We start from the raw sequence: 11,104 nt of genomic DNA, 5'->3' as shown, positions 1-11,104 counted from the left end.
CTCCATTGCTCCCCCTCCAGCCCTACTCCTCTTCTCTCCTTCTCTCAACCCCTCTCACTCACAGACTTTCATTTGCCATGGGGCCCTAGAACACTCCTCCCTTCCTTCCCTATTTAAATTCCTAGAATTCAATGTTCCAGAAGCCTCCGTCTTCAGAGTTTCAAGGATCTCTCCTCAGGGAAACCTTTCCTGACCTGCCTGAGTTAGATTTCCCCATTATACTTTATGCGACACTAATTTGGCATGGTTTTGTGGTTTTAATTCACGTCCATCTCCCCCGCTAAATTTGTAAACTTCTGCCCACCAATATACACAGGGAATCGTGTATATTCCCTGTGCTGTGCTGAGCTTGTCACACAGAGGCACAGCCACGTGTATCACATCAAGGTGAATAAATGAATAAGCCCACTAATAAGGAAGTGGTTGCATATGATACATATCCTCATTATGGAGCACTAAACAGCTGTTAAAAAGAACGAGATGCCTATTTTACTAATATGGAATGATGTCTATTACATACTGATTAAAAACAGTACAATACAGAACAGTGTGCATACTATGATCAATTAATTCGTTTATATATTTTGCCAGAGAGCACACGCGTGTGCATGAGCGGGGTGGGGGTGGCAGAAAGAGGGAGGGAGGGAGAGAATCCCAGGCAGGCCCCACACTCCAGCACAGAGCCCGTTGTGGGGCTCAAACTTACAAACTGGGAGATCATGGCCTGAGCTGAAACCAAGAGTCAGACACTTGACCGACTGAGCCACCCAGGTGCCCTGATGATTGGTTATTTTTTTTTTATTTTTTCAACGTTTTTTATTTATTTTTGGGACAGAGAGAGACAGAGCATGAACGGGGGAGGGGCAGAGAGAGAGGGAGACACAGAATCGGAAACAGGCTCCAGGCTCCGAGCCATCACCCCAGAGCCTGACGCGGGGCTCGAACTCACGGACCGCGAGATCGTGACCTGGCTGAAGTCGGACGCTTAACCGACTGCGCCACCCAGGCGCCCCGATTGGTTATTTTTAAAAACTATGTGTGTCTTTATTTAAAAAAAAAAAACAAAAACAAAACCTCTGTGTGTATGCATCGTGTGTACGTGTTTAAAGGATCTACCAAAGCAGCACCAAACTGCTTACTGTGGTTTCCCTGGAGAAACCACAGGTTAGATGGGGCACCTGGTGGCTCAGTTGGTTAAGCATCTGACTTCAGCTCAGGTCATGATCTCACAGTTCCTGACTTTAAGCCCCACATCGGGCTCTGTGCTGACAGCTCAGAGCCTGGAACCTGCTTCGGATTCTGTGTGTCTCTCTCTCTCTGCCCCTCCCCTGCTCGCAATCTGTCTCTCTCTCTCTCTCTCTCTCAAAAATAAATAAGCATTAAAAAAAAAAAAAAAAAAAGGCAGGCAGGCAGGTTAGAGAAAAATAGGATAACAACTTCTACTCAAACTTTTTGCTGCTTTGATTTTTTTCAATGATTGTTTTGTGATCATTTTAACAACACCATTTTTAAAATAACGAGGCAATTCACTGAAGTTTAAGAAACTATTTCTACATACAGCAAAAATTTTTTAAAAATAATAATCACTCTGTATAGGATTTCTCAACAATAGCAAAGTTCCAGAAGTCGGCATCCTTCCACCTCAGGGCTTCCATCTAGCAATAAGCTGTGACAAAGAAGCCAGGGGAAGAGAACAACTAGACATGCCAGCATTTGTTTAATTTGGGCCTTCCCTTCCCATGCCTTTTATAAACAATAACTATTTTGAAAACTCACTGCTCTTTGATTCACTTACACAATCCGAGAAGAAAAATGAAGCGGGAGAATAGTGCAAATTTTTCTTCATTTATTTAATTTTGTTTGACGTTAGTGAGCTGAGGGCAATCGATCTTTATTACTGGTGACACCTACTGATCAGCTCTGAACCGAAGGAAAGGTAGCTCCCCACTGGGCTTGCACACTTTTCCCAACCCTGATCTTTCGTGCTTCTCTCTGCCAAGCAAGTCTTTGATTATCCCAAGGGGTGACAGGAAATTTTTTTAATTAGCCTCAAAGTTGGTGTCTTGACATTTTTGAAGACCAACTTCCATTTAAATACAAACCAGCTCAGGTTAAGAAGAAGTAAGGTTGGGAGCACCTGGGTGGCTCAGTCAGTTGAGCGCCTGACTTGGGCTCAGGTTGTGATCTCTCGGTTTTGTGAGTTCTAGCCCCACATCGGGCTCCCTGCTTGTCAGCACAGAGCCTGCTTCAGATCCTCTGTCTGCTGTTGTTGTTGAACACAAGCGATGGCGCGAGGACACGTTTATTTCTCTTCGCTTGCTACGTAACAAATCTTTTGTGGTCTTTGCCGCAGCTGCAGAGGAAGGAGCGGGGACAAATATCCTGACGATGTAGAGACAAGGTCATCCCATAGTTAATACCTCGCTTGAGTTGTTGAGACAAGTGTGTGCAGGTGGACAGACCCACAGCTGGTGAAAAAGAAGAGGTAGGTGTGTGGGAGCGATTTCTCCGGCAGCCAGCCGGCGGGGAAGAGCTGGGGACAATCTTGAGTATCGAATAAATACGGTCACTCGGAGCTGCATTGGTTCTTTTTTCAGGCTAATGGTTCAGACGCTGGAACGGCCAAACAGTGACTAAAATATGAGTCAAATGCTCTCAAAAAATTTGAGATCCTCTGTCCTGCCCCCCCGACTCCCGTCCCTCCCCTGCTTACAGGAAGAGGTGAAGCGTGGGCTCTGGCCCTCACAGAAGCACCACAAGGTCCCACAACAGACACAGGGGTGGCTTCCCTGACACCCGCCCCCCCCCCCACCTTCTGCTACTTTCTCGGTTTTCAATTCTTTCCCCAAACGTTCACTCCCGATTTTACAATTCAGTCCTTGCAAGAGCTCTTTTGGTGAGGAGATCCTGAGAAGATAGGTGTTTCCAAATGGCCTGAAGGACTTATCAGAAAACAAAGCCTCTTACCGCATTTATTGGAACAAATAAAAGTACTTATTCTCCTCAAGAATGAGTAAAAGTACCCCCATCCCTGTGGTGTCAGGCGTCTGTTTTACCCCCACCCCACCACTCACTTTTTTGGGAATTATCACTCATGGAGTAGGACGAGTAGAGAACAACAAACAAATGTAGAGGACCTCGCCCCGCAGACCGGCCATGGGCAGAGAATGGAGCTCACATCAACCTAAGCTGGGCACTCAACTCACACTCTGCTCTCTTCTCTGCCTGGATTCACTTAGATGTGAGGTAATATGTTGTGGGGTTTTTTGTGGGTTTTTTTTTTTTTACATTTTTTGTTGTAGTAAAACATACGTAACATAAAATTCACCATTGTAACCATTTTTACATGTACAGTTCGGTGACATTATATTCTTCATTGTTGGGCAACCATCACCACTATCTACCCCTCAAACGTTTTCATCTTCCCAAACTGAAACTCTGTACTCACTAAACAATAACCCCCTAGTCTGTCCTCCCCCCAGCCCCTGGCAACCACCATTCTACTTCCTATCTCTATGAATTTGACTACCCTCGGTACTTCCTAGGAGTGAAATCACACCATGTCTGTCCTCTTGTGACTGGCTTATGTCATTTAGCCTACGTCTTCAAGGTTCATCATGTGGCAGCATGGGTCAGAATTTCATTCCTTTTTAGGGCTGGATAATATTCCTGTTGTGTGTATACACCACATTTTTTCCACCCATTCATCTGTTGATGGACATTTGGTTTGTTTCCAGGCTGGCGTATTCTTAACTTACTCCCACAATTTAAGACTTGTAGACCATTTAAAATCAATTCCATTTATGGCGTATTTACTACTCATTGTGATAGGAATTGTGGGAGGTACAAAGGTGAATCAGACATGGTACCCTCTTTCAAAAAACTTATGCTACCTTGGGAAAGGAGGAAAGAAAGAAGTAAAAGTAACCAGCATTTGCTAATAGCTCACCACGCACCGGATAATTTGCCCAATTGCTGCATGTGTTGCCCACGACAACGTTGTGAGGTAGATATTGTAATATGAGAAAATGGAGGCTCACAGACCTTAAGTAACCACCTCCGAAGTGGTAAGACCAGGATGCGAACCCACATCTTAGATTCAGAATCCTGTGTTCATTCTACTAGACATGCTGCTCCCTCTGGTGCCAGGCAGAATGTGACAAATCCCAAGGAAAAAGCTACAGGAAGGTGGAAGGGAAGAAATGACCAGCCTCCTGAGGGGGCCGGCTCATGGCAGAGGTCGGTCTTGGAAGTCAGAAAGGTTCGTGTTTGACAGGGACAAGGGAGCAGAGGAAACTGCTTGAGCAGAGAAAAGGGGGGTTGGCAGGAAATCTAAGTACACATGGAGGGACCAGAGGCATTGTGTAACTTGAGGCTGCAGAGCAGAGCATGGCAAGGTCATGGACACAAAGAAATGTTAGCTTGAGGAGTCTGGACTCCACCATGTAGACCAAGGGGAGCCATTGCAGGTTTTCTGAGAAGAGACACAATCACAGCTGTACTTTAGGAAGGTCACCATGGCAACAATGTATAACCACAAGGACGGAGGGGTGGGGGACGTTTAAAGGTTGGAAAGCCAGTCAGAAAGTTACTGGAATTAGCAGATGAAACATAATTGGTTGGAATGGAAAAGAGGATACGGAGGTGAGAGATATCTTGAGAGGTAGGGATCACAGAACCCGGCTACTGAGGCATTGTGAACAGAATGGCCATACATCCTGCTTTGCCTGGGACACCTTGCTTGCCTGGTGTAATTACTAACAGCCTCCTTTCCCTCTCCAATACAGACAAAGTAGGACTATACAGTATGTGTCACACTATTTACTAGGAATAAGAAAACAGAATTGAAGATGCCTCTAAAAGATTCTGAACCTGGATTAATCAGGTTACACCTTTAGAAACACTGGAGGCAAAGGAGGTTTTTTGGAAAGATGAGGAGCTTAGATTTGGACATGCTGAATTTGCTGCTGAGGTGAGGGTTTATTTCAGGGAGATAAGCACCTTGCCCATGGATTTGCGCTGTATCACATGAAGGAAGGCATCATTGACCTAAAAAAAAATTCAAAAATATATGGTCACAGTTGCACATTTCTTTTTTTTTAATTTTTTTTTTCAACGTTTTTTTATTTATTTTTGGGACAGAGAGAGACAGAGCATGAACGGGGGAGGGGCAGAGAGAGAGGGAGACACAGAATCGGAAACAGGCTCCAGGCTCCGAGCCATCACCCCAGAGCCTGACGCGGGGCTCGAACTCACGGACCGCGAGATCGTGACCTGGCTGAAGTCAGACGCTTAACCGACTGCGCCACCCAGGCGCCCCACACAGTTGCACATTTCAATAAGCATTCTCTGGTAGGCCGAGTCTTAAAATAGCTAAAATATTAAGACGTGTCTCCAATGAACTGTATACAACTAACTATGCAATACTAGCTGAACAATCACCATAAACTGAAAGGAAAATAATAATATTTAAGAATAACCCAACTTCAGAATTTTTCTGTCCAAACTAACAATTTTCAACGTCGTCAGATAAGTGACAGCAGGTAAAAAGTCCTCAGGCCGCTCCATACTCTATTGTAATATTTCTGTGTGTTCTAGCTCTTGAAAGAATGCAGCCACTGCCAGAAGAATCAATACTTTAATATTTTACAATTTTTATCTTCTTATTAAAATTGTCCTGTTTCCAGTGTAACCGAAATTGCAATCTATCTCAAATCCTATTTTTTTTTTAGAAGTACAAGGCTATAAAACATAAATTAAAAATCAGCCACAGTAATAAAAACAGTGCAATACTGGAGAGAGAATAAGTGCATCAACGGAACACACGAGAGCCCAAAACAGGCCCACACGAAGACAGTCAACTGAGCCTTAATAAAGGAGCAAAGGCAAACTCAGTGCAGAGGGGACGGTCGTTTCAAGAAATGGCACGAGCAGGATGCCTGGGTGGCTCCGTCAGTTAAGCGTCCGCCTTTGGCTCAGGTTATGATCTCGCGGTCCGTGGGATGAAGCCCCGCGTCGGGCTCTGTACTGACAGTGAGGAGCCTGCTTGGGATTTCCCTTCACTCTCCCTCTGCTACCCTCCCTCACGCTTGCTCTGTCTCTCTCTTCTTCTCCCTCTCAAAAATAAATAAACATTTAAAAAAATTAAGAAGAAGAAATGAGCTATCAAGCCACGAAAAGACATGGGAGAACATTAAATGCATACTGGGTTTTTTTTCAAAAAAATTTTTAATGTTTATTTATTTTTGAGAGAGAGAGACAGAGTGTGAGCAGGGGTGGGGAGGGGCAGAGAGAGAGGAAGACACAGAACTCGAAGCAGGCTCCAGGCTCTGAGTTGTCAGCACAGAGCCAGATGCAGGGCTCGAACTCACGCACCGTGAGATCATGACCTGAACCAGAGTAGGATGCTTAACTGACTGAGTCACCCAGGCACCCCTAAATGCACATTGTTAAGTAAGAGAAGCCAGTCTCAAAAGTCTGCATACTATACGATCCCAACCACATGACATCCTGTAAAAGCTAAAACTGTAGAGACAGTAAGAAGATCCGTGGCTGTCAGGGGTTGGGGTTGGGAGCAGGGGTGAATACATGGAGCCCAGGGGATTCTTTAGAGCAGTGAAGCTGTTCTGTATGATACTGTAATGATGGATACATGACAGTATACATTCGTTTTGGTAAAACGTATAGACCTGTACAGCACAAGAGTGATCCCTAATGTAAACCAGGGACTTCAGTTAATAATAATGTATCAACATCGGCTTATCACTTGTAGCAAATGTACCACACCAATGCAATATGTTAATATTAGTGGAAACTGGGTGGTGGGAGAAGGAATATATGTGAATGCTACACACTCTCTGTGGAATTTTTCTGTAAACCTAAAGCTGCTGAAAAAGTAAGTAAAGTCTACTGATTTTTAATAAAATAAATAACAAATGCACAAAATTAAAATTGAAAAAAGCAAACAGTAGAAGATAATAGAAGTGTCATTATTTGCACAGAATGTAATAATCTACATAGAAAAGCTAATCAAAGCAACAGATAAGCAAATGAGAAAGGCCAGCATATTGTGAGATAGAGATCAGCTAACAAAAATTACTGACATCTATATAAAAAATAATCGACTCCGGGGTTGGAAGATGGCGGCATAGGAGGACGCTGGGCTCACCGCGCGTCCTGCTGATCACTTAGATTCCACCTACACCTGCCTAAATAACCCAGAAAACCGCCAGAGGATTAGCAGAACGGAGTCTCCGGAGCCAAGCGCAGACGAGAGGCCCACGGAAGAGGGGCCCCTCCTGAAGTGGATCACCTAAGGAGAAGCAAGCTAAGCCTGCCCCTCCTGCCCCCGTGCACCTTGCCTACCCACCCCAGCTAATACGCCAGATCCCCAGCACCACAAGCCTGGCAGTGTGCAAGTAGCCCAGACGGGCCACACCACCCCACACTGAATCCCGCCCCTAGGAGAGGGGAAGAGAAGGCACACACCAGTCTGACTGTGGCCCCAGCGGTGGGCTGGGGGCAGACATCAGGGCTGACTGCGGCCCCGCCACCAACTCCAGTTATATAAAAAATAATCAAGTAGGAAATAAAACAGAAATGAAATAGTGTTCTCAAAGGCAACAAAAGCAGTAAAGTACTTATAATTAACATAATTAAGAAAGACCCACAGACTTTATGGAGAAAAACTTTGAAATCTATTTACAAACATGAAACATCTGAATAAATGGCAATATATCCCTCTTCGCAAATGAGACAACATTGTAAAAACATCAGTACCTCCCCCAAATTAATCTCTAATGTCAATGCAACTCCAATGTCAGTCAGATATTTTTCAGGAACTAAACAAATCTATTCCAAAATTTACCTAAAAGGATAAAGATTCACAAAGAATCTTTAGGAGTTTAAGAAAGAACAAAGGTTGGAATAGTGGCCCTTCAGATAGGAAAACATACTTCACAACTATAAAGACAACAACAGTATGATACTGTTGTAGGAACAGGTATCTGAACCAAGGGAATAGAAGAGAAAACAGAGTGTATCTGGGAACTTGAAATAAGATGAAGGTAGCAACATAAATCAGTGGAGAAACTATGAACTATTTGGTCTGGGAAAACTAGGTCACTGTAAGTAGAAAACTAAAAATTGCTTACCTAACGTATACCCAATACAGAGGAGACTTCAGATGGATTAAAAGCATGAAATAGTGTGAAATAAAAGTACAAAGTTAGTAGAGAAAAATAGAGAAGATCACTGTGACCCAGATATAACAAAGGACTTTTTAAATATGTCCTAAATAGCACTAACCCACAAGGCAAAATATTGATGTGTTTGATTACATTAAATCTAGACAAAGATGACAGAGCAATGACAAATTTGGAGAGACAGACTTCTGCAAAGTCTCAAATTAGCATCTAGAACCTTGCTACTCACAGGGTGGTTCAAGGACCTGAGGCTTCTGTATCATCTGGGAGCTTATTAGAAATGCACCATCTTGAGCCCTTTCCTACCTTGACTGAATCATAATCTGCATCTTAACAAGATCCCCAGGTGATTCATACTCACATTAAAATTTGAGAACTGCAGATTACACAAGGAAATTTTGCAAATTAGTAAGAAAGAGACAGGAAGCCCTGCAGAAAATCGCATGAAGGGCTTAAAATGCTATTCAAAGAAGTGGAAACCTGAATGTTTACCAAATCTATAAAGAGATGCTTACATTGATTAGAAATCAGGGAGATGCAAATTAAAATAATAAGATGCCACTTTACACCCGTCAGTTTGGCAAAAATCAGAAAGTAGGACCATGCTACATATCAATGGGCTGGCGAAAGAAGAATCCGCGTGCACTGCTGGTGAGGGCGTGAACCAGTTGAGTCATCCTGGAGAGCGGTTTGCTGTCATACATCCTATGACCCAACAACCCTACTCCTGGGAAAATGCTCCCAAAGCAACATTGCACAGTCCCAACTGTGAGACCGTGTGACTGTGTATTATAGTGCTGATTATGGTGGCAGGGAATCAGGTCAAGGCCAGAGCGCATCACTAGGAAGCCGGTCTGTAAACTATGGCAGGTGCACACCGCTCTCTTCTAGGCAGCAGTGAGAAGCAATGAACCGGGCACAGCACCAGCAACATCGGTGGCGCTTAAAAAGACAGCACTGAGTGAAAAATGGAGAAACGGAACAAGGTCTACCGCACAACCTTATGCTGTTAGGTATTTGTGTTGCTTGAAAATCAACTAACACACAAAAAATCGTATGTTTTACAAGGAAACATAATCCAAGCATACGTATCAAACACATTATAGAGACTGACTCTGAGGAGGGAAACAAGAGTAGAGAACGGTAGTGGGCAACGAGAATAAAGGGAATAAGTAGATTCAGATATCCAGAAATACACAGACCTAAAAGCAGAAGACGGCCCAACAATGAAAATGTGCTTTGATTTTTTTGGGATGAGCACTGGGTGTTGTATGTAAGCCAATTCGGAAATAAATCATATTCATTAAAAAAATAAAATGTAAAAAAAATAAAAATAGTAATAAAAAGAAACTGGGCTTTGAAATGAGGAATATGAATATAGCCAACCTTCCCATGGAAACTCTTCCCAAAAAGCATAGAAAAAAATAAGTAGAAAAACAAATCAATCAATCAAACAAATCAATTCTCTGCAGCATGAAATCTCTGGTTTCAAAAACATCTGTCTTGCAGGGCTTTGTGCCTTACAGACACCTTTCCAATCCACGTAAATTTAGACATACTCAAAGGAGGTAGAAAAGGTTGAAGAGGTCTAAGACATGTGTTTTGAAACATGCATCCCTGCCCTGTTGATCACTCAGAGGTACAGCTCCAGGCGACTTACAGCTGTATCTCACCGTGAGTTTGAAGCTGCCTGTTCCCGGAGATCTGTCTCAGCCCAAAGATAGGAAATACTCCGAAAGCAAGCACGATTCGAGATAGCGATACCTCTTTTACTGGCTTCCTAGAGAAATGAGGAATCTCCTACAGATTAATGTTGACATACAAAGAAAGTTGTCCGTTTAAGTGCGAAAGCTTGTTTTTAATCACTTGGCTTATGTATGTATGTATAGAACTGTAGCACATATTTACCTAACTTCTTGAAAAGATAATATTGGTGGGAAACACAAACTTTTTGTTCCATGATTTGGGGATCTCATAATTTTGAACATCTGTGATTTTCCCTTCTGTTTTTCTGGACTTCTATGTCCATTTGCCACTTCTGCTGTGATTGTAGCTACTTCTAAGAATAATCCAACTCTGTCTCCTTTCTACCTTGTGGTTTCTATCCAGGCAACCAGTGCTGTCCCGGACTGGATGCTCAGAGTGTGATAAGGCTCTGAGTGAGAAAGTAAGAAGGAAAGTGCATGGCATCAGACCAGACTCTTTTGATAGCTAATTCAGATGCCTGGGGACATTTTCCCCCTGTATTCTACAGGCTGCCCCCAGAGAGGGAGGCTGTTCCATACTGCTCCCTACATAGACACCCAGGCTGTTCCCAGAACCCTCCCTCGCACAGGGTGAAGCCATAATTAAATCTGTCTCTGGAGATATGCAACTCAGAATAATATGGGGGCAGGGTGAGGATATTGCTTTTGTCTTAGGTTTTGCTCTTAGAATTTTTAATTAGCTTATCAAGCAGGAATAATCAAAATAAGCTATAGTTCCCTAAATATATCATGCTGATTCATACCTCCTTAGAATCCAACTCTTTCCCCCTATTGTAACCCTGTCCTGAGATCTTCCCAAAAAACAAACGCCTAAAGTCTGTTTTTATTGACTGGCATACACACGGTACCCAGTGAATGCTGACGAAGAAAATAAACTCATGAGTGAATGACCATATCTAGGACTGAGTGGGATTGTTTTCAAAAGGTAAAAATGCTTAGTTAGTGATATGTCGTCAGAGTTGCATTATACTCCTCATGTCATTGCTCTAATACATGTTCATCTGAATCTTCTTTTAAGAGTCAGCCGATACATTTTACCAAAAAAGAGGTAGATGACAAATGAGCATGTGAAAACATACTCAAGATCAATAGAGCAATGCAAATTAAACCCACAGTCAGATACCATTATAAACC

The 11,104-nt window shown here is 43.1% G+C and overlaps 1 protein-coding gene and 1 long non-coding RNA gene across 5 annotated transcripts in view; both read right to left on the bottom strand.

Moving 5' to 3' along the window:
* Nucleotides 1-1,530: 1,530 nt before the first annotated feature.
* LOC128778851 (uncharacterized) lies at nucleotides 1,531-1,861 on the bottom strand. The gene is made up of 2 exons (XR_008424657.1): nucleotides 1,796-1,861; nucleotides 1,531-1,666 (listed from the first exon to the last, which is right to left on the bottom strand). It is a non-coding gene; the product is annotated as an uncharacterized LOC128778851 (long non-coding RNA).
* A 400-nt stretch (nucleotides 1,862-2,261) lies between these two features.
* Nucleotides 2,262-11,104, bottom strand: part of LOC109253215 (quinone oxidoreductase-like protein 2) — a 29,245-nt gene continuing 20,402 nt past the window's right edge. For 2 of the 4 annotated variants that reach the window (XM_019426006.2, XM_019425963.2), the window contains 2 exons: nucleotides 5,002-5,049; nucleotides 2,262-2,353 (listed from right to left, as the gene is read on the bottom strand). In XM_019426006.2, coding sequence (XP_019281551.2) covers nucleotides 2,303-2,353; nucleotides 5,002-5,049 — 99 coding nt within the window. In that variant the 3' untranslated portion in view covers nucleotides 2,262-2,302. The other 2 variants (XM_019425981.2, XM_019425971.2) reach the window with 2 other exon arrangements.

Source organism: Panthera pardus, unplaced genomic scaffold (genome assembly GCF_024362965.1).
Source record: "Panthera pardus isolate Hobbes unplaced genomic scaffold, ASM2436296v1 HiC_scaffold_21, whole genome shotgun sequence".
In the NCBI taxonomy this organism is placed as follows: domain Eukaryota; kingdom Metazoa; phylum Chordata; class Mammalia; order Carnivora; family Felidae; genus Panthera; species Panthera pardus.
The sequence above is the reverse complement of the archived record's forward strand: the minus strand, read 5'-3'. Positions and strand labels throughout refer to the sequence as shown.